This window comes from Pagrus major, chromosome 15 (genome assembly GCF_040436345.1).
Source record: "Pagrus major chromosome 15, Pma_NU_1.0".
NCBI lineage: Eukaryota > Metazoa > Chordata > Actinopteri > Spariformes > Sparidae > Pagrus > Pagrus major.
The window spans coordinates 3,635,020-3,659,269 of record NC_133229.1 but is presented as its reverse complement, the minus strand read 5'-3'; the positions used below and the strand labels follow the sequence as shown (position 1 = coordinate 3,659,269).

General features: G+C 38.5%; 2 protein-coding genes across 4 annotated transcripts in view; one reads left to right on the top strand and one right to left on the bottom strand.

Annotated features, from left to right (window-relative positions):
- Positions 1-3,423: 3,423 nt before the first annotated feature.
- Positions 3,424-14,125, bottom strand: yipf4 (Yip1 domain family, member 4). 2 transcript variants are annotated; one of them, XM_073481696.1, is made up of 6 exons: positions 13,886-14,125; positions 12,318-12,471; positions 10,596-10,767; positions 8,101-8,178; positions 7,882-7,995; positions 3,424-4,442 (listed from the first exon to the last, which is right to left on the bottom strand). In XM_073481696.1, exons 1-6 carry the CDS (start codon positions 13,941-13,943, stop codon positions 4,305-4,307), a joined length of 714 nt encoding a protein of 237 aa, XP_073337797.1. In that variant the 5' UTR covers positions 13,944-14,125; the 3' UTR covers positions 3,424-4,304. The 2 variants fall into 2 exon arrangements, with proteins under 2 accessions (XP_073337797.1, XP_073337798.1); XM_073481697.1 differs by having other exon boundaries at positions 4,203-4,442; positions 14,053-14,096.
- Positions 14,126-17,498: 3,373 nt separating this feature from the next.
- exo1 (exonuclease 1) overlaps positions 17,499-24,250 on the top strand; it is a 29,320-nt gene continuing 22,568 nt past the window's right edge. The window contains exons 1-5 of one of the 2 annotated variants that reach the window (XM_073482081.1): positions 17,499-17,559; positions 19,200-19,396; positions 20,477-20,596; positions 22,535-22,658; positions 23,973-24,110. In XM_073482081.1, coding sequence (XP_073338182.1) covers positions 19,236-19,396; positions 20,477-20,596; positions 22,535-22,658; positions 23,973-24,110 — 543 coding nt within the window. In that variant the 5' untranslated portion in view covers positions 17,499-17,559; positions 19,200-19,235. Of the gene's footprint in view, positions 17,560-17,618; positions 17,701-19,199; positions 19,397-20,476; positions 20,597-22,534; positions 22,659-23,972; positions 24,111-24,250 lie in introns of those variants that run through there. The other variant, XM_073482082.1, reaches the window with a different exon arrangement.

The window sequence follows — 24,250 nt, the reverse complement described above, 5'->3', positions numbered from 1 at the left end:
CCTTGTTCAAGTCTGGGTCAAGGGATACATTCAGAGGGAGATGAGATCTCTGACAATCAGGATAGAGCTGACACAGAGTCTGGAGGTCGGCCTGAACCAGTGGATGTGGAATCTTTTGAATGTGAACCACAGGTAGAGATACCTGTTCCTACGGCCAAAAATAGCTGTAATGGGGATAAAGGGGTTACTGCACCTGTTCCTGCACATTGCAGAACTCTGAGAGCAAACGCAGGGGCACACTCACCCTCACCACATCCCTAGGTCAGCATGTAATGCTATTTCACACAGTCCTGATGTGTTGTCCCAGTTGTTAACCAGTATGGGTGCTGTATTCTTCAGGGAAGCAGTGAAAGAAGTTAAAACTATGAACTAAGTCACAGAGAACGTTAACTTTTAAGCAGGGGAGTATGTAGCCAGGTGGAAAGAACAAAGTTCACACTAAAGCCACTAGATGGCACTGTGCCCCAGACTGTGAGGTCTTCTAGAGGAGATCACATGAGAGAGAGCGAGAATTGCTGACCAAGTGGAGAGCTGCGTCTGTTTTGAGAGACTCACCTGTTTGCCTGAAGGACGTTTGCTGTTTTTCGAGCGAGTAAATATGCTTAAAGTGTTATTTTCTGTACAAAACAGTCATAGGCCAGTCAATCTAGCCCAAAAAAACAAAAAAATTGCAAAAGAAATGTCTCATTGTTTTTATTGGTTCTAATACCCTCCTGAATCATATACTAAAAGTCTACCACCATAGATGGAGTGGAACATATTTTTTTTCGTGATTAAAGGCCAAAGTTGTGCCCAACACTCTAAGTAAATTGAGTAGAATAGGGGAAGATTTTCAATTAATAGCTATCACTGTGAAACTTCTCCAGTTGATTAGTGGCATCATACCAAAGAAAAAATGTATTGCAAGCTTTTGAGATTTTATTTTTATATATGCAAATTAGGCCGTTCTTCATAAAATGTACCATAATTTGCATATATTACAAAACACAAAATTTGAAAATCGGATGAAGCCAGATTAAAAATTATTGTTTCATTATGTTGACACAATACAAAAAGACAAAATTAAAGAAGGGACTGTAGCTATGTTTTTCGCCATGTTTTTGGTATAAAATGTAGAAAATATCAGGCTATTGAAAATATATCAACAGAACTCCCCCCTAATCAAATACAAAATATAGATAGGAAGAAATCTGTAAAGAATAGTTTATGTAGGTGTTACTGAAGTGGAGATTTCTCCGCCACAGTGTACGAAAAACCTAATTTTGAGAAAACACCCTTTAAAGATTATAGTGAAAGGGAATCAATTTTTCAGAGGAAACCACTATTAACAGACAAGTCATTGATATTGAAATCTATAATAGACAATAGACAATACGTACCCAAAACCACAACTCAAGAGATGGATGTAGAAGAGAAAGCCCAGTAGGCACTTTAATATACAAAATAGGAGGTAGGCCATAACGCTTATAGATTTGACTCTGTGGCAACAACAAAAAAAGTTAAATCCATGTTCTCATCCAAGTTTGCCGATATATTTACACATACGCCTCTGCACTCTGTGCAAGCTAGGGAGCAGTCGAGGCCTTGGACAGCAATTGCAGCGCATTGTGCTGCAACCAGACTTGCACTTGCAGCGCACAAGCTTGAACAAAGATTAAGGTGCAGGGTCCTGGTCAGTATGGACAGGAATGAGGCATGAGTCTTGGATCCTCCAGCCCCATTCCTCTGGTGGTAGCAAGTTTCCCATCCATTCTTGAACTTGATGGTACACTCTGAAGCTATGAAACATAGCAGATGAAGATGTTGGTGGCAAGTTGCGAGGGTGGATAGCCGTTTTGCTGTCAGTCACCTTCCTATATAAACGTTTCAGTCTGAGGTCATTGAGAGAATCTGCTTCTTTGCCTTTGTAGATCTGTATCATTGCTTTTTGGTCAAAAACCTTTTATACCAAAAACATGACGAACATAGATTTTTTGATGACTCTAAACAGTATTTTCTAATGTATGGGATGATAGAGAAACATAGCCACAGTCCCTTCTTTAATTTTGTCTTTTTGCTAATGTGTCAACAATGAAACAATAATTTTTAATCTGGCTTCATCCAGTTTTCAGATTTTGTTTTGTAATATATGCAAATTATGGTACATTTTATGAAGAAAGGCCTAATTTGCATATATAAACATAAAATCTCAAAAACTTGCAATACGTTTTTTCTTTGGTATGATGTCACTAATCAACTGGAGAAGTTTCATAGTGATAGCTATTAATTGAAAATTTTCTTTGGCCTTTAATCTCAAAAAAAAAAATGTTCCACTCCATCTACGGCGGTAGACTTTTAGTATATGATTCAGGAGGGTATTAGGACCAATAAAAACTATGAGACATTTCTTTTGCAAATTTTTTGTTTTTTTGGGCTAGATTGACTGGCCTATCAACAGATGTACACTTTTGTATAGAAGTATAACATGTAATGTTTGTCGCAGATAGTGATGTAGTTGTTCAGATGTTTACAGATTTTTGGCTACATGTGCTCCATCGCTGAGTAATTAAATCAGAGGAAAGCAAGGCTAATACTCTCTGAAATGTATTGTAGATTCAGTTTACAGAAATAAATTATGTTATTGTTCATGCTGGAGAACATTCAGTAGTTGTGCATTGTAATACAAATAATGTTTATTTTCGTTGTGTAGTGCTGCATGGGATTGGTGGCCTGTTGCCACATAATGTGCACCTGAGTTAGCACAGAGGTAAAACCTAGTTGGTATATTGAGATACTGCATAATTTAATTTGATATTAATATACCCAATGTTTCATGTTCTGTTGAAATTAACTGTATGTAGTTTTATTTTCTTTTATTCTGTTTAACAGAAGAGCTACAGTTGTTCATGTGTATTCTCATTCAGGCACGTTCAGTCATGTATTCTCATACATGTAAAATAATTCATGCACTAAGCTGAGTTACTGCATTAGGTACAACTTTAGTCAGCCAAGGATTATAGTCACTTTATGTGAAAGGTTAATGCAGTTTAGCGTTTTTTTTTAGCAGGAGCGATTATAAACCAAGATTTGTGAAATCGTTTGGATGTTTGAAAAGTAAGATACTGGTTGAAGTGAGACTCTTCGTACCTGAAGTTGTTGACTTTTGTTTATTTACGAAACCTTTGTTAAATCTAAACCCAATTGAACACTCTAAGATCCTTTATACTACTCTCCCTTCTGAAGAGTATTCAGAGAAATAAAGATCCCACAAAATAGTCGTGTCCTGTGTTATTCAAATTTCACCAGGCTACATTAAAATTGGCACATTCATGTCCCCGTCAGGATGAAGTATAGTAACTTTGGTGACCCTCGTCATCAGGTCAAAATTTCACTTTGTTCAGTACTTCAGTTTATGACCAAATAGATAACATTCAGATTCCTCAGTCGTATTTTCACTGTCTAAATTTATTGACTGAAATTTTGAGTGAATCCAACCTGTTGAGACCATTAAGGATTCTGCAAAATATGACATGGTGTAATAGATCAGTGCGACCAGCTGTGCTAACTGTATATAATACAGCAATCAGTCAGTAAACACCAGATGTTGAAGTGAAAAATAACTATCTATTTACTGTAATTATTGATCAAATGATTACATTACTGTTTTAAACAGTTAGAAAACAGGACTGTTGCCCAGGGAAAACAAGGCCCTGCATTCAGTAGCAGACAATGGTTTATATCCCTTTAACTGCCCCAGTTGACCCACTTCTACTGCTGAAATCGTTAAATTATGAAAACAAGTCTGTGGTAAGAGAAAAGCATAAATGGACACTTCTCAGTACATTCAGTGCATACATGCATAGCAATGAAGAATATGTTGCTCAGCAATCTTTCTTTCTGTGTGCTGCTGTCTCTTTTCTCAAAGTTGTCATTTAACATATACCAACAAATATTTGTAACAACAATCTTCAATGGGATAAAAGTAAAAACAATAATTGAATTAAACCCTGTGACTATTTACTGTTCATGAACTACAAGTTAATGCAGGACTATGGGGACTGTATGGCGCTGGTAACCGAGAAGTCTGCATTAAGAATTTTAATCCGTAAAACCATATGCTTTTTATTGACCAAAGACATGAGACAAAACTTTACACATTGATATTTGTTCCCAACATCCCCACTGTCTAGAATTTAGTTTAAAAAAAATAATAATAGGAAAAAAAAACAACACATTTTCAAAAAATCCTGGTTCCATAGTTTGACAGTTTCCCCCAACTCCAGGGTCACTGCTGATGCAAAGGTCCAGAGTTTCAACTCATCCAGTCACACACCAGTATATAGTGATAGGAAGTAGATATACAAAAGGAAAATGGGATATATGAGAAGGGGCTTCTTCGTTTTAAATTCATCTCCGACGAGCAGTGAAGCAGCACTGTAAGCAGCCCAGAACACACCGAACAGCTGAAAGATCAGAATAGACAAAAAACATCATTACATTTGTTCATTAATATTTCTGCCTGAGAAGTGTGAGAAGTTTCCATAAGAGATCTTTATCTTGCTCTTGCTGACTTGTTAAGTAATGAACCTAAGGCGAAAGTTTTTTAATACTAGATACAGCAGGTGATGTGTACTGGGTTTTTTAAGACTAGTGTACAGGCTCCTCAAGGCTGTTTAATCCAGTTATTAACAGTGGATCTCTAACCCTTGCAAGTATTCCATGTACCCAGGCCTGCAAACCTAAGTGGGGTGAAAAGGTGACAATTCTGAAACCTTCCCCAACCATCCATTGTCTTTTATTTTTCTTCACTCAGCAAGACTGACATTTAAAGATGTCACTGTGGGCTCTGAAAAGGTAAGGTGGGCTTTTGTTTAATGACATGCAAGAACTGCTGGAAGACCAGTATTTCACATCTGCTGATGCTTGAGGAAACGGGTAACACTTTTGAATCGAGGGAAAAACAGGTACGGATAAACACAACAACATGACCATGAAAAATAAGTAAGGATCCACAATGGGATTATTTGATTGACTTCAAGAGAGGTCAAGTTATTTCATTTTAATTTAATTTATTGTCTAGACACTGTAGAACCTCACGAGTGGGGTGTAGTTTCAGGACTTGAGATGAGGATTTCCCCTCCACCCTCCAACAGGGGATCTTGGGAATGAACGATTACCCAATGTTTGGAAGTCCTTGAGACTTTTGATTTGTGTTATTAAAAGTTCATACATTTTTACTTAACTGTTTTGGAGCAAACTTTCAGGCAGTAGCAAATAGGGATGTAACGGTTACCGGTGTCACGGAAAACCACGGTAAAATTCCCGACGGTGAAGGTTACCGTTTAAGTTTTAATTACCATGGTAACCGACGCGGTCGATAACCACGGTGTGGAAAGCTCGCGAGATACTTTATCCAAGTCTCCCTACACAGGCGCAGCGTGCAACGTGCGCTTGTTATGTAGTGAAGAAGACATGGCGGAGGGAGGACGTGATAGTAGCGGCCCTCAAGGCATTTTTCCGCCTTCAAAGAGAACCAAATCTGAAGTCTGGGCGTATTTTGGTTATTATAAGAATGCTCAGGGACAGCTGGTCGAGGATGGCAGCCCTATCTGCAGGAGCTGCAAGAAGAAAGTTGTTGCGAGGGGCGGCAACACATCCAATTTACTTACTCATTTGCACGACCATCACCATCAACTGTTAGCTCTCTTAGCGAATGCAAGGTAAATTAACCTTAAGCTCAGGTGAATGATGTGTGTATGTCGAGTTTTCTGTCTAATTTGCTGTCAGTAATGTAAACTGACCAGATAGTGGTATAACTGAACGAAGTTGATCCGTGATTTGGCACGTTATCTGAACCGCTTATTAATTGTAGATTTCACTTTTTAAAGTGGACCTAATAATTCCCCAGATATTGATGCAGAGCTGCAGGGAAGAGGATTTGAGACAAACACGTACTGGGTGGACTGAGTTAGTGAATGCAAACAGATGACTGACTTTCATCTGAGCTCCGTTCACCAGAGCAGTGTCTACCTGTGGCTAAGCAGCCATTTGACCAATCAGATTGACCGAGTCCATTGACAACAGACGAGCAAGCAGACAGAGACAGACAGCTAATATATATAAGTAATATCAGAAATATATAATACTTGTGGATTATTTGTAGAATAGACTATATATAAAGAATAATATAAAATGGTGAATATAACAAGTGTCTAGATAGAGATAAGAGCCAAAATAGAGTATTCATAATTAATTTAACAATAATCCTTTTTGTTTTGATCTAAAAGATTATCCAACCTGTTTCTCACAAAAGTGATATGATCTAGATTGTGAGTTTTGTGATCTGTTGGTTGCACCCTTAGTATTAAGTAACAATGACAGTAATAATTAATAATGACATTTTCTATTCATTTTTTTCACAGAGAGGATCTGCTGGCCAATCGAGTGCTACTGCCAGTACATCTCATTCTACCTCTGTAACGCAGACATTACAGGACGCGTTTCAAAAACAGGCTGCTTATACCTTAACCCTTTTAATATATAATAAATCTATTCAAATATAAATCTTGGTGAAATTATTTCAATTTATCAGTGTATCAGTGTTTTTTCAACATTTTGAAGACATTTTAAAAATACCACGGTATACCGATAACCGTGATAATTTTGGTCACTATTACCGTGGTGTGAAATTTTCATACCGTTACATCCCTAGTAGCAAACCATAATTTTTACTAACAACATCAAGATAATGTTGCTAAATGTGACAGTTTTAAATGAACAGATTAAAAGAGAATGAGTGATGACAAAATTAAAAAAGGAAACAGTACAAATCATATTCCCAAAAGAGACCCATGTATCCAAAATTGAAAAGGTTTGGCTACAGGAAATAATATTACAGTACAAATAAAGAAGAGGAATTACATTAGTATTAATCACAACCCAGTTAGGGTTAGGGAAGAGGAAACCATAGATAAAGAAGGAAGGTAAATTGTAGCTCAGGGAAGATTAGAAAGTAAACCAGTTACATTGATAAATGTATATGCACCTCCAGAAAGCGACAAATATTTATTTTATATGAGTTTCAAAAGGACAAAAATGCAGTTACGATTCATAAATATATTAGCGGAAGAAATGGAGATGATAGATATATAGAAAACCCCAAACCAAATCTTTGGTTGGTCTAAACAACCGGAATCGACAAACTGTGTGGAGACTGAATGTTGGGATACTGAAGAATGAACAAAGAAATGAGAGGGTAAAAGCAGAATTTAAGAGATATATTAAGTAGCAGTAGATCCAACAATATTCTGAGATGCCATGAAGGTCTTCATTAGGGGGGAACTGATAGCTAAAACGGCACATGCAAAAGGGTTAAACTAGAGTCATACAGAACATCTACTGAGAGACTGAGGGAATTAGAGCAGGATCATTAAAATATAAATGATCCAAAGATATATGAACAAATCAAGGACATGAAAACAAAGATAAATGACGTGCTCATAGATGAAGTTGAAAAAAATAATACATTTCTGAAACAAATGGTATACATGAACAACAAGTAATCACTAATATACATAAGATCAGGGACCCTCATAGCAGTCAAAGCAGAGTAGCTGACATGTCGATCCAGGAAGTGAATGTAATAAATGCTTTTGTGCAGGGTTGATGTCAATGCCACAGGTATGTATGATTTTACACAGAAATCAACAGGTGCAGGTGTTTTCATACGCATCACATATTGCTGCCTACAATGCCTTTATAAGTGAATCACAGGACACTGGGATTCAATTCTCCATCCTAGCAAGTATAATCAGACACACTATTTTAAGCTTGTAAACTTAAAAGTTTTTATTTTTACACTTAAAATAAAATACTTTTATTAATGTGGGGTCTCTGACTCACTTTGATTAGCGTAGAAACCACCTCGAACCCTCCAATCACTAAGAGCAGAGGAGCTATAACGATGAGAGGAAGAAGGGAATATCCAATCACTCCAAGAACCTGGCCGAAGGACACCTGCTCAAAAGAACCACAGAACACTATAAGAAAATGTTTATGTGAGGCTCATGTGTGACTACACTGACAGGCAGCAGAAGAAGACTAGGTCTCAGCTACACTAACCTCACCACCGAGAACACGAGCCAGCAGGAAAATCGTGAGTGATCCAAATATCCAGATGGTAATGATCCAGGACACAACCTGCAGAATAAAAGCTGTGTTTAGTGTCAACATTTAAAACGGTGACAGGTTACCACCACAATTTTGTGACGTCCATACCAAAGAATCCACACAATTACAGTTAAAACTAGTAAATAATAATAATAAAAAATATTTTCATTAAAAAAATTAAATATGGCTTTATTACAGGTCTATGACATGGATCCAACGTCAATCAGCAGATGGCAAGCTAGTGCTTGTGCCCGTGTCATCATGCCACATGTGCATTACAGCTACAGCTAGCATTATTTTCAGTGTGTGATCCTACAAACTCAACATTGCACAACGGAGAAAACTTCGAGGAGGAGGTATACAGCTGAATGGTAACTTCACACTGTTGACTTTGCTGAATGCAATGGAAATCGCCATGCAGAAAGACAGTTTAATGTCAAGAGAAGTTTGTTCATGACTGGTGGCGAGGCAAAGCTCAGCTTGAGGCCATGAACAAACAAAGAAGAACTAACAGAGAAAATGTTTGTGGCCAAGGGAGGAGGATGTTGATTCCAGTGACTGCACTAGCTTGTTTGACAGGTTTATGAGGAGGGAGGAACTGTCACTTGGCAGATGCACTCGCATTTCGCAAAAGATGCCAAGGTACTATAAAGAGAAAATGATGGCATTACAACGCTTTATAATTAACATGCGCAAGAAAATTCTTATGAACTTGGACAGATAAGGAACATAGATGAGGTTTCCATGTGCTTTGACATGCCACCCGAATGCACTGTTAATAAAAGAGGAGAGAAAACGATGCCGATTAAAAACATCTGGACACAAGCAATCTCATTTCACTGTAGTCCTGTCATGCTGTGCAGATGGCACAAAGCTGCAGCTACTGGTACTCTTCAAAAGGAAAACTGTGCCCAAAGAGTATATGCCAGTCGGCGTCTCTGTATGAGTGCACGAAAAGGGTTGAATGGAGGTGAGGGGGCATGGGGGGCACATGACTGTGCGAACAGCTGAAGGCTTCAAAAACAGACGTGGCATTAACTCACGGCGGGATGACCAGGATTTTGCAGCCTCTGGACGTCGGAGTGAACAAGCCTTTTAAAGAACAGGTTAGGCAGAAATAGGTGGACTGGCTTTCAGGTGATTTTTCCTATACACCTCATGGGATTCTGAGGAGACCACTGTGGCCACTGTGTGCAGCTGGATCAAAGAGAGTTGGGCAGACATTCCCACAGAGCTTATTATGCGGGCATTCCTGAAGACCTCTATTTCAAACCGACCAGATGGAACAGAGGATGCTGCTCTGTTTAATTCTGGGACTGAGACTGACATGGACTCCACGGACAGTGTGCTTGGTGAGCCATGCAGCGACTTGGGCACAATCTTTGCGCACAGCGACAGCTTGGACGGAGAGTTTTTGGAGATTCAAGTAAGCATACAGCCACACTATCAACTATGTAAATGTACCTTGTTCTTGTAAAAACTTTAATGGAAGCCTAACTTACTATTACGAGTTAATATATTTGGGGTTCATATAAGCAAAGCATATTATAGGCACTGTTTCAGATGTAATGAGTGTTTTGATTGTTCCAAATAAAAATACATTGAAAAAGTTTTGGAATAACATGTATGAACGTGTTTATAAATGAATAGCTACTGGTGCATTTAGATAAATTGTCTTTAATAGGAAATTTTTTTACCGACGGGAGACCTCCCAAAATAGACTGCGTCTTATTTACCCTAACCATATCTACTAAAGAACAGCTCCACAAATAAATGTCTTTGAATTAAATCTGACGTGTTCAAATTGAAGGTGCCGACTTAGAATATACCTAAATTGTAACAGTTTAGCATTTATTGAGTTTGCCTGTATTTTTCCCCAGAGTGATGCAAAGACCCCTGAGAGACATATAATCTTTTCCCACTGCAGGAACTAAACAAATGTAACATAATGTGTATCCATGATCACAGATTCTACCCTTATTTCTACAGTTCTCTGAACGCTTTGGGGATAAGTTCCTGGAACTAAATCTGGGTACTGCTCAGGGGGTGTTACTACTAGAAAAGCAAGTTCCAGGTACTTTGAGAGGATGGCGGCAAAACTGTCAGTTGTAGCTGGTGAAGCAAATGTTCTATTTCATCACAAGGATGCCTAAAACAAACACAACAGTGTGACCTATTGTACTACTGCTTCTGTAAGGACCAGGACTTTAAAATAAGTGAGCAAACATGAAAGAAAATAAATGATATCGTCTCCACTTCTTCCACCTTTGCCTTTCCGACAACCAAACAGCACAAAGAATTTGATGAAGACCCTTTTACCAAAGCCTCACAAGGTTCAGGGTTACAGGTAGTTAAGTTCCTGCAGTTGGAAAGGGCTAATAGACAATCCTGGAATAGTGTGAAAACAGTGGGAGACATGGTTTATGTGATTATTGTGTCCTGTTCACCCGGAATTGTCCATAGATGGAGATCATGGAGAAGAGTAGCACCACGGCTAAAGGGCCCCAGAAGTCCGGGTTGTCTCTGACCACCTGTCGGTTGTAACCCAGCGATTGAATTGGCATCAACACGCATCGAATCTTGTAATAGATGTCTTTCAGGTCAATGTCCAGCTCCTCCCTGCTCACACAGACAAGACATCATGATAACATGGAGAATGGCTGGGAAAGACAAAAGATTAAATCTGTTTCCAAAAATATATCTATACACAATAGCAATAAGTAGAACTACACTGAATTGAAGTAAGATCTGTGCCAGTCAGTTGGATCTGTACATAACCACTTAAACAAATGACACACCATCAATAGATTTCTGGTCCCTGCATTGCTACTCATTGTGTTGTGGCTTAAAGTGAACCATACTTGTGGTCAACCAAAAATCAACATCATAAGTAATTGTCGATTTACCTCTGTAACTATTGGTGCAACGAATCACAAAAAACTCATGGGTTAGGTTGCATCACGGTTTTGAAACACAGACTTAAAAATATGCTACTGGAACATATGTAGCCACCTCACTCTGTCTGTAGCCACCACCATAGATGTATTATAAGTATTATTATTTAATTTATTTATCAGTATTTACTTATTGTATTATATAAGTCATGATTAATTATTTGTATTTATTCATTTCATTATAGAAGTATTGTAATACAAGCTCTAATAATACATCCATAGAGACCACTCTGTAGTCTTGCTTGGCTGGTTGTGTAGCCTATAGGGTTAGGTTTGTTTGTTGTACTTTCAGGTGCCTTAACCGGTATGAAGGAATTAATTAATAAAACATGTTGAGTTGACTGACGTTAGTTTGGTTTAAGAGACACAATGTTGGTTATGATAACTTGTCAATTAATTGCCAAGCACTTTCCTTTCATACACCTATTCAACAGAAATTGCCATAATATTCCAAACTGTGTGCCCATGATGTGTGAGTGAAGTTGGCAGTGAAGATGCACTAAGTGGATGTGAGTAAGATAATCAGCACACTGTCCACTTGTGATTAAAACTAATCAGCTGGTAGGCATGTCCACAGTATACCAGTGTAGACTCATGTACTCATATGTAGATGCATGAACAATTAGAATGTGATAGGTTTTAATGTTTTAATTTAAGGCTGCATTGCACCAACACAGATTCACTTTTAAACCTGATTAATCATGGTTTAAGTTTAAATTCTGTTGCACCAAACTTTAGATGAACAGAGATACATCTTTGTTCATTGATTTTCATGACTGAAAAAACTGTGGAAAAAAAAAACGGTAAAACAAACGGTCATGAAAGGGAAACACAATTTAATACCGTTTTACTTTGCTTGTATTTGTAAGACCCTTCTGGCTTCACATATCATTCTGGGGACCTAATTTCCCTCTAAGGACAGCTTTTTTATTTAGTTATGGAAATACCTTATATCAAATAAATATTTATGAGTTTGTAATATTACTTTATTAATTTAGTAAATGTTACATTTCTGAGCTTCATTTTCTAAAACTATGTGCTCATTACTACAACATTCAATTGGGACGCACACACTTATTGAGGCCAAAAACTGTTGCTGCCAAAGGGTGGGGAAATTTTTCTGGACAAACCAACTGACAGCGAGCTACAGAGCTGTTGGTTGCAGTTAAAAAGATAAAGATCTGCTAAAAAGAAAAAAACACAACATGTACTTACAGAAGAGGTTTGCTCTCTTCACTATCATCCTCCTCCACCTCCAGCAGCCAGCCATAGCCTCGCTGCCTCAGGAAGGTGGTGGCGTATGGGTCTTTACTGCTCTCAGTGGCCATGCTTAGTTTAATGTCTGGGGCACTGATAGTTCCGCTGAACTCTGTGGTGTGGCACAGGAAATACATAGAGTCACAGGATAAGTGAGTACAGTGTTTCCCACAGAATGACTTTGTACTTGTGAGGACCTGAGAATGAGACTCAAAAATCAAGTGTCTTTCTTCAGAACTTTAAGAGTTTGCCTTTAATTGTCCACTTTATTCCACACACACTGGCTTGCCTCGCCTTTCTGTTTTCTCTCTACTTTCTGTTTTCTCTGTCACAACTTTATATGCTTTCTTTACTTGCAGTAAGTCTTTAATGAAGTTGCCTAAATAACACACCTCAAGTTTAGGATTTTTCCACCCATGATTCCGTTGGTTCTCTTTAAACCTTGCTATCACTATACAATTTTGTCTGCCACCAGGCACATGGTCACCTGGGAAAAGGAAGGTTAAGTGGCAATCCATTCTTTTATCGACTAAATGATTGGATAAAGTCATGTTCTGTCTCGTGTCATTGTCATCTGTGACTCGGAGGAAACCTGAAACAATACACTTGGAAACACTAGAGGGGAAAGTTGTCTGTTTTGACTTTAAGGTCGGTATTCAAAATCTCTCGGAAACCCCTTAACTTCATTGGGAAGCCCACTGTACTGTCCTTAGTACAAAAATATCTCAGTAGGCTACCATGTAAACATCATTTAACAACTGACTGAAAACTCATCTCCACTAGAGCTGAAACCATCAACAACAAATGTATTGTCAACTACTTGGATAACAGAATAATTGTTAATGTGTATTTAACAAAATACATAGCTATTAAGATTTTACAGAGCACTATGTTTTCTACTTTAATCAAAGCACCTAGCTTGTCATATTTTTATATCTATACTAATGAGATCTATAATCGTTTATATTGACTTGTGCTTATATGCATTGGTTACTTAAAAATCTTAAAGATTGTTATGATAATCGGTTACCATAAGACATTACCACAAAATGTTACAGCTAACGATACTACATGATGTAGTGGGAGGCTGCAGTGACCAGTCTAAACAACAATGTGTGTTAGCTTCATTTATGCTAAGATAGCTGAATTTCTTACTGTGCTACGTCACAGAGCTACGTTAAAAACTTGAGGAGCAGCTCTTTAAAGTCTAATTTAAATGGTCTTTCAACCTTACAATAAGCAAGACCAAAGAAGCCTCCAATTTTTCCAATTATTTTAATTAGCTACGTTTGTGAACGATAGCTGTCAGTACTGCAGTTAGTTAACTAACGCTAGCTAAAGATAGCTTGCTCATTTAATAACGTTAGCACATTTCAAATAGCACGGTCAGATGTATTCTTAGACTGAATGCATTTGTACCTGGGTGACTGCGCTAACTGTTACTCATTATTAACTAAAGTACAGCACGTTAATAGGCCAGTTTTTTAAGGCCTGCTAGCCGCGGAGCTCTGCTGGCATTAGCCTACCTTCAGCCTCTGTCGAGGAGACGAATGTGAAATCTCCGTTGATAGGAGAAAACTGCATCGTTTATTTTATATTCCTACCACACGCCTCAGGTACAGAGAAATTACATTTAAATAACCGATCAGTTAAATGTGCCTGTAAGCGTTAATAACGCTGTCATTGATCACACCTCATCAGTGAAGTTTAACTATCGCATTTTGTTTTCGTCCAGTCTGTCACGTCTGCGCTGAAAAGCAGGAAGTGCAGAGGTAGCTGGGAAAGTGGTCGATTGGCTTCCTCTGATGTTCCCACCCTTACTGTAAGCCTACCCAATCACACTCAAAGGAAGGCAACGACTTCTGACCAATCAGAGGCAGAGTAGGGCGGGCCATCACCTCGCCACTCTGGTAAAAACATTGCGTTTAGCAAATGAGACACGTCTTAAGATGCATTCAAGCAATGTCATAAAGCTTGGACATAGGAGCTGCTTAGCGCTAGCTGAAAAATACAGCTCAACTCAGAGGAATGATGTAAAATGAAACCTACATATTTTCTGTAATTAGTCTTTTCCTTGACATGGCGTCATTGGCTGAATGTTATCAAGTAATTGTTACTGAGAAACTGTTAAAAACCACTTGGTCTATGCTATCAAAGCTGAGGCAGGCTTAGTTAGTCCTTCAGAGCTGAAAGGGATACATTGAAAGAAAAATGTGAAATGCAAAACATTTATGTTAATGAAGATGTAGATGACATAAATAATTCTGTTTGTGAAACATTTTAAGTGCTGTGGGACAGTCAATCCCATGGACAAGTGGGTTTGCAAAGCAAATCTTACCATGGTAGACAAAAGAGCATGAAAACACCACGCAAAAAGAATCTGTGGTGTTGAAGAAGAAATACTTTCAAAGTAACGGGCAAATACAAGGAAAACAAATCAAAATGCAAAAGGGAATTTTGCGGGAAAATGTGTAATTTGGGAAGAGAGACAGAATGTCATGACTACTGCTGTGCCCCAGTTTTGTCCCTTGTGTTCCTCATGTTATTCCCTATTGCTCCTGTCTGTCTCTCCCTCTGCCTGTTGTTTGGGCTTGGCAGTCCCTCACTCACTCCCCTGCCTGCTGGATGTCTGCTGAGGCACACCAAGGCTTCTGAAGCTGCTCACCTGCTGTCCATCATCTCATCAGCCTGCCAGTATATCAACCTTTTTTGTCCCTAGATCATTCTCCCTCGTAGATATGCTTTAAGGCCAACTTAGCTTGAGTTCTCTGATGATTCTGTGGTCATGTATGCTGACCTGTTTGTTTTCCGCCCTAAGATCATCACCTGTCTGTCTGTTTCTCTCTTGTCCACCTGCCTGTCTGCAAGCCATCTCTTCCAAGCTAATCCCTGCAGTCTTCATTCTCACCAGTCTTTGGCCCCTGCCAGCTATCATCTCTTCTCCACATCACCTCCTGAAAATCACCTTCCTTTGAGTCTGTGTCCTGGATTTGAGTCCACTTTGCAAAACTGCAACACAGACCACAGATAACATATGGGGAATGATAAGAAGAACAAATGAGATTAAAGTTAAACATTTGTTTATGCTATGTGATGTCTTGTAGGAACCAAAATATAATCTAGTTTTGTGTGAAACCGCTCAGTGAACTACATCGTCTCGCTCACCATATGTCACCAACACCAACATGGCCACTGCCTCAGCACAGAAAAAGTATCAATAAGGGGAAAATCGCAATAAATCTGGTCAAATTGACAACTGCAGCTGTGAGCTGCTAATATACAGGAGCAGCTCTACAATGTTATTTGGGTTTTGGTGAGCGTTCAACGAGATGATGTCACTAACAACACTGTTGGCTATGTAGTCTTTATAATGACATATATTCACAGTCCTATACCTCATTAGTTTTATGATTTTTTAAAATCAAATTGGAGGACTTCCCTTTATATTGGCTTGCAATTATAAAATAAATTAAAGCAGCAGGCAGCATTGAGCAGTCACTCACACCCTTGTGCACATTGGGGTGTACAGCAGTTGCATTTTCAGTTATAGCTCCTGGTTTCAGTTGACTTAGGTTATTATGACGTAAGTCTTTTTTTATTTTAAAGATTCTCTTTCTTTCCTCAAGAAATGTAAGGATAATATTGATAAGAACTGTATTTTTTGCACAACTCAACCTGAAACTATGCCCCATCTTTTGTGGCATTGCTAGAACTAGCATACGATACTAAAATATGGAAAGATGTTTCCGGTTTTAATATTGACACCTTGTGCAACGATTTTGCATTATCTAATTTGGATTCTTTAACTATATGAAAAATTCAAAGAAAAGCCTTTTTGTCATAAATCTATTGACTATCCTGGCCAAATTCAGTTTCAGTTTACCAGCCAAAAAGCCTCATTTTACTGTCTTTTACAAAGACTTTGAAGAGTATATAAGGTTTTGTGACAAACTGCGACTTTCTCAAGTTCAAAAATGTTCTTTTGAATAGACAAACATCATGTGTGTGATTCATGGCACAATGCAAATGGGATCAAAATGTCTGTCTCTATTCACTACCGTACATTTTTTTTCCGAAATACACTGAACAAAAATATAAACGCAACACTTTTGTTTTTGCTCCCATTTTTCATGAGCTGAACTCAAAGATCTAAAACATTTTCTATATACACAAAAGATCCATTTCTCCCAAATATTGTTCACAAATCTGTCTAAATCTGTGTTAGTGAGCACTTAGATAATGCAGAGATAATCCATCCCACCTCACAGGTGTGGCATATCAAGATGCTGATTAGACAGCATGAATATTGCACAGGTGTGCCTTAGGCTGGCCACAATAAAAGGCCACTCTGAAATGTGCAGTTTTGCTTTATTGGGGGGGTCTGGGGAGGTCAGAAAACCAGTCAGTATCTGGTGTGACCACCATTTGCCTCACATCTCCTTCGCATAGAGTTGATCAGGTTGTTGATTGTTGCCTGTGGGATGTTGGTCCACTCCTCTTCAATGGCTGTGCGAAGTTGCTGGATATTGGCAGGAACTGGAACACGCTGTCGTATATGTATCGTATACGTGTCGTATCCAGAGACAATAAAAGGCCACTCTAAAATGTTCAGTTTTATCACACAGCACAATGCCACAGATGTCCCAAGTTTTGAGGGAGCGTGCAATTGGCATGCTGACTGCAGGAATGTCCACCAGAGCTGTTGCCCGTGAATTGAATGTTCATTTCTCTACCATAAGCCGTCTCCAATAAAGCAACACTGCACATTTCAGAGTGGCCTTTTATTGTGGCCAGCCTAAGGCACACCTGTGAGGTGGGATGGATTATCTCGGCAAAGGAGAAGTGCTCACTAACACAGATTTAGACAGGTTTGTGAACAATATTTGACAGAAATGGTTCTTTTGTGTATATAGAAAAAGTTTTAGATCTTTGAGTTCAGCTCATGAAAAATGGGAGCAAAAACAAAAGTGTTGCGTTTATATTTTTGTTCAGTGTAAGTCAAGCGCACGGTCCCGTGGTGGTTTAACGGAAGGGCCGTGACTTGTCTGTCATTTCGTTAACCCCGCCCCTTCCGTCCATCTGACAAATAGCAGCAGCTCATACTGAATCACTTCTTTTGCCGCTAAAACTAAACTAAACTCCCTCCAGCTTCTGGCCCGCCGAACTGCCTGCATGTGTGGATAAAGGCAACAGGGACAAAGTAAGTTTTAATTTGGCATTAATTGACTTTAACACGCTTTGTCTTTTGCGTGTTGTCTCTGTCAGTGTGTTTCATCTACACGGACATCGGTTGTAGCCACCGTTGTGAGCGAAGAAACTTTCGACTTGGTCCAGTTTCTATGTAAGCGTTAACTTTCCTCGTATGTTAAAAGATACCTTCAAATTCTGTCTCAACTAGCCTGCTAGCGTTTTTTATTAGAACGGGATATTGTGCATTGCACTCAGAGTAAACGTTAATGTAACACGTTTAACACTCTTAACGTACTCTCCGTGAATTACTGTAGCATATATTAGGTTGCGTGTTAAATTCTGGTTTGTTAACTGACCTAGCTAAATAACTCAACATGAAATTGTATTTTGTGTTAGCTAGCTTTCCCCTTCTCTTCTATGCTGGCAGGAATAACCGACAGTCATAACTAACAAACGTTTCAAACGTTAAACCTGAATTAAACCTAGATTTCTTTCTGTAATTCACTGCAAAGTCTGACAAAACTCAATCTCCATTTAGGAGCAACTCTCACATTTTTTACCGTACTTCTAAACAGTCATTGACATTAAACAGAAACAAAAGATCAAGCAGTGATCTAAACATTGAATCCGCTTGTTATACAAAACGCACTCATTGCGCAGAGAGATAGCAGCTGTTACAACTTCGACTTCAAAGGACTTGTTAAAAGGAGACATTTTGGTTCATGCAAAAACACATATATACACGTAGGCTACGCAAATGAAGAGTTTCTAGTATGAGCTGGCCTTAAAGAACAACACAATTTATACTGTTTTACTTTGTTTATATGTGCCGGACCCTGCCACCTTTCTAGCTTCAAACAGTGTTCTGGGGCCTTATTTTCCTCTGACAACAGCTTGTTTATTCACTTATGGAGAAAAAAAATAATTATTTCTGAGTTTGTATTTTTACCTCATTAATACTGTTATAGTTAAAATTCTGAGTTTGAATTTCTTCTCCAAAACTACATAGTGCACCTTTCAACTTTAGCAGAAGGCAAAACATCAACATAATCCAAGCCCTTCAAGATAAAATGTGATGAAAATTTGAAAAGCTACAGCTACAATCAGTTAAGAGAAAGCCATCAGGGGCCTAGACGTTATTGTGACCATCTCTCCACTGTATCAGTTACAAAAAAGACATAAACTTATCAAAATATATCAAAAAAAAGAGAGAAAACTATAAGATAAAACCGCTTTTGTCTACCTGGCAGAGAGGCCCGCAACTGATAAGCCAGACAGCAAAGGCTCAGTTGTTAAGCACCTTGCCATCATCCGGCTGTTTTCAGACTCCATCAGTCACAATATAAACCCATCAGTAAAATGCTCACAATCATAGCATATGTGGACATGATGTTTCTTGATGCAGCTGTATTCAAATCTTCATCGTTTTTCCACTTGTGGCATGTATTCACATTTAACTTAATTAAATATTAAATCGGTTAAGATTTGCAGTTCTTGATGCAACTTTTTTCTTATCTTTTTTAAATAAGGCAGTTAGATAGTCTGAGGAATGGGTATAAGGTTATATATTCTTAGCAATCAGCTTTCTGGGTGGTGGATATACATTTCCTGCCCAAGTTGTTTTTGTCACTAATTTCCTGTTTCTTTCAGTTTCAGAATCAGTGTGGTTCAACTCGGCAGCTGAAAATGGGAATCTCTGGATTGCTGCAGTTCATCAAAGATGCAGCAGAGCCCATCAATGTGAAAAAATACAAAGGCCAGACCGTGGCCGTGGACACATATTGTTGGCTGCATAAAGGAGCATTTTCATGTGCTGAGAAGCTCGCTAAAGGAGAACCAACAGATCAGTAAGTATGTTTATTATTCTTGCAGAATGATAAAGAAAATGTGTTCAGAAATATGTTAATATGTACTTTGTAATAGGGATGCACAGATTTATGAGCCTAACATTGGTATCGGCTGATATGGTGGTGGTTGACTTATTTGCCTATCAGCAAATAAGGTGGCATTCACTCATGTCAGTGTCTGATTTTAATCTGTTGCATCTCATTCATTTTGCACTGGGTACACACCCTGTCCAACCCTGCCTTCCCGGACCACAGTCATTTACTTGCATTACTTAGTCCATGACTCTGGCAACACAGATGTTGAGCAACAAACAAACAAACAAAAGTAAAAGAAGATGTCGGCCGTGTGGGAGTATTGCATTCTTCGGAGAAAGATCATCGATTCTCAATTGGCAAGATATTCCAGTGACCTTTGCTGACGTGATCTCCTCGGTGAGAGTCTTGAGATGTCATTTAAGTGGAAGCTGACACAGACCATGGTGTTAAAATAAGCAGAACAACAAAGGTCATGTTATTAGAAGCTGTAAATAAATGCTTTGCTCTAATGGAGTCTGATCCCATTTTCTGAACCATCACCTCACTGGATCCCAGTAACGACCGCTACTTTGATGTGGATGTTAAACAATGTGCACAGCAGCACTTTACATGCAACAGATTGATAGGCCTGCTGCTGGAGATGAGATGCATGTTAAAGAGAGTGAGAGGGCAGATCACCCACAGAGCATGAGGGTATGAATGAAAAGGGCACAGTCCCCTCGGACCAGGGGACTGTGAGGAAATTGGACCAGAAAAGCAAGTAGGGCATCACAGCAACTTGTGTAACAAGGGCCGAGTGACTTAAACAGTTCAGTTGTTCTATTATAAAGAGAATGTCTTTGTTTGCTTGACAGGAAAGGCAGCATAAATAAGAACAAAAACAAAGAATTAAAAATATTGTTATCAGTTATTGACCACATTGTTATTTTAAGGTATCAGTATTAGCCAAAATACAATTTCCATATGTGTTCCCCTACTTATAATTTTGTAATGAGGGTTAAATGTCCAGAACTAATATTGGCATTTTAATTTGTCCGATCCTAGGTATGTACGGTACTGCATGAAATTTGTGGACATGCTGTTGACCTTAAGAGTCAAACCAATTCTGGTGTTTGATGGACGCAATCTGCCTTCAAAACAAGCAGTGGAAAAGATTCGCAGAGAGTGAGTATTTACCTTGATTGTGTATGAGTGTATAGATGCATATCTCACATAAGATCACATAGTACATCCTGGACAGCCTATGATATGATCTCACAAGTCCTAGAATACTTAGGGATTACAAAAATCTAATTAAGATAAGATTCCATAAGGTTACATTGGAAGGCTGTGTAATTTGTGAATTTTCTTTTATAAATTTGAAGGAGTTTGTTCTTAAGACATTTTCTATCCAAATGGCATCAAACTGCACCTCAATCAGCTGTCACTGTCGCAACCTGAAACGCTATACACATGTCAAAGTAATAACCAAAGGATTGATCACAGAGCCTGATAAATGTTTGCACATTTCATGAAACACATGAACACACAGTAAAGGTGTGAGCTGTCTTTCTTCCTCGCCAGGTTCTGTTAAAACAATCCATCACCTTCCAGTATACTTACACTTGCTACCAGATAGAGGTGTGAGTCTTCACTGGCCTCCCAATCCTATTTGATTACAATTCACTTGTCAATGATTGGAATGCACAACACTTCTTGATGCATCTCGATGTATGGCACCCTCAATTTTCTATTTTAGTGGACATGGCTACTTTTTTCTCATTTAATACAGGCAGTTAAATTCCCTTTATAATTACAAAGACCTTTCAATAATTAGACTACAGCAGTCTACAATATGAAAACTGCATCATTTCAATACCATTATCTGTGTGACCCACCTCAGTACATAAACATTCCAAAGACAAAACATAAATCCATCTGCAGTACATTACATGTGTGTTGTAATCTACAAAAATATTATTTTTATTCAGCTCCAAGAAAGGTCACTTCCTGAATGTGACAAACAGCACAAACATGGTTCTGCTGCACACACCCTTTTGAGACAGAAGTTATACAGTGTGTGTCTCATCCAGTTCGTGCTTCCCAGCAAGCTATTAAAATCCATCATGTTCTCAGAGATGTCCGCTTTCACAATACTGGGTGCATTTTTTTTCATCACTTGCTGCTGCTATCTGCCTCCTTTCAACATATCTCCTAACATAAGTAATGTTAGCTTAATGCCTGCCCGCAGTTTAAAGCATGAGAGCTGCAACCTCCCGATTTTGCTCCGTCTCTGCATTGATGCAGAATCGTCCATGTCCACATTGCGATACATCTTATAATCGAGAAGTTGCCAAATGACCACTCCAATCTAACTGGGAGGTTTTTGTCTCAAGAAAAAGAAGATTTCCATCAGTTGCTTTTGCGATTCATGTCACATCATGTTCACATCTCAATAGTTGGAATATCTCAAACAAAATAAAGATTCGTTTTAAATCATCTCACTTGACCAATTATGAAAGGGCTGAGGATAGTTTGCCTTTTATCGTAATGGCTTTTGTTTTCTAAACTCTGAATATAAGTTATTCATCAAACTTTAATAAGTGTGTGTGTGTGTGTGTGTGTCTATATATCTATATCTATCTATCTATCTATCTATCTATCTATCTATCTATCTATCTATATATAGCCATTGCTTTCCAATTCATAACCTGCAATTATTTTTTTGCTTGCTTTTGTTCTCTTTTAGAGGCAATTTCTTTGATCTTAAACTACATTTGAACATTTCTAATGTCTTAACTAGGTGGAACAAACTAATTGCACTACTGTCAGTTGAAAATTCATTCAAAGAAACCTAGCCATATACAATAGTTATTTTTTGTCGCTTTTCCTGTTTCACCAAAAATTGTACCAAACCATGACCCCTGTACGGAGGTTTGAACCAAACGCTGACTTCTGTGTACTGTTGCATCCCTGAAAGACAGTTGTCTTTTATAAACCATGGTCCAGAAACATAGCCTTCAGTTTAAATTCTCCTTTTGATTCAAAATTGCAATTAGATACCAATTTACCTGCCATAAGAGTGTTTCATTATTCATTCTTTTTCTTTCATGCACTTCTCAGACGCAGAGAAGCCAACCTTCAGAAAGGCCGACAGCTACTACGTGAAGGCAAAGTGTCTGAGGCCAGAGACTGTTTTACCCGCTGTGTTAATATCACCCCAGCCATGGCTCATAACCTTATTAAGGTGAAGCATGCACACACACACACAAATGTATGTGTGCCGTAAAGTACATCAGGTGTAATGAGCCAGTCTTTTTAACTCATCTGAAAATTCAAGCCAGCACAGGGGAAAAAATCTAATATCAACTTTGGAGGGGACAACTGCTTGAATTCCTGAGTTGGATTCCAAAAGTAGTGATGTAACCCTGCTAATGAACACCCTACTGCGCCCCCCTGGCTCCCTGAGGACTTATGCCTATGTGATTTTACAAACAATATTATTTTATGTGTGACCTCTATCACCCACAGGGTGACCATTTATATCCTCTGGGTGTGGCTAACTAGCTTTCATACCATATATTCTTCCAATGATTTATTCTTAACTATCCTTTTTCTGCAAGTGACTTGAATCACCACAGTTTTGTATTATCAAACAGTACTGACTATACTTGAATTGGTGTCATTAATGTGTGTTTAAATAACATACATTTATGACGATATTTTATGAATAATCATTAATATTTCTGAGGGAATCTGTCAATTGTTTTTAATCGACAGCTGTCTCTTGTCACGGCACCCCTCGTGCACAGTCAGGCCTGCCTCCAGAATGGAGAAAACAATTGGTGAAGGTAGAATACCTACCGTCTTTGTATCAACATAGATCTTCCAAATTGTTTATTTCACAGCAGTGTTCACATCTACCCAAAGCTTTTGTGTTAATTGTCGTGCTGACATAATCAGGTAAGCGTTAAGTTCCACATTTATGTGCTTATTATGCTTTATTCATATGTGTGAATTGGTCTGGATATGAGGCATTAGTAGTGAGAAAAAATACAACTTTATTTTCCAAAGGTATAAGACAGAGTACTCTGTTTCCAAGCTTTACTGACAAGTGTGTGACATCGGAAAAATAATAGAACGTTAGTTATAAAACAGAATACTATAATCGCAGGTGTGCTAATTGACCTAGATACGAAGCATCCATAGCGCAAAATAAGGCCTACCGTTGCAGATAAAACACAGCTCTCTCCTCTCTTATCCTCCAGTTAAAAAAAAAAAAAAAAAAAAAGTAAATAAAAATCCAACAGACAGCGGTCATATTTCAGCAGCGAGGTGCGCCACTGTTAGATGCATATAGGGGAAACACTGGATTAGAAAACCTCAAGTTGACATGCATTTTGTCAATTGAATCTCTACGTTTTTCTTTTAGCTGCATAATTATACCCAGAGTAATGCATATGTTGCTGTCGTGTTTGCTTCATTCTCTGTGGCTATATCCAGCAATATTGCATGTTGGGGAAATTATGTTGAATTTTTTTGTCCTGTTTTTTTAAACCAGGCTGCAAGAACAAGAGGGGTGGATTGCATTGTGGCTCCATATGAAGCTGACGCTCAGTTAGCTTACCTCACTAAATCTGGTTTGGCCCACGCTGTCATCACCGAAGACTCTGACCTGCTGGCTTTTGGCTGCAAAAAGGTATCGCATACTAGACCCAGGGGGGTGGATTAAGTTTTAAGTCGTCATCATTCAAACCAGATAACATTTTGCATTCTTGGAGATGGCCCTGTTGCGGACTTTGTGCACTATGCTAAGAACAACAAGGAAGTTGGCCAACC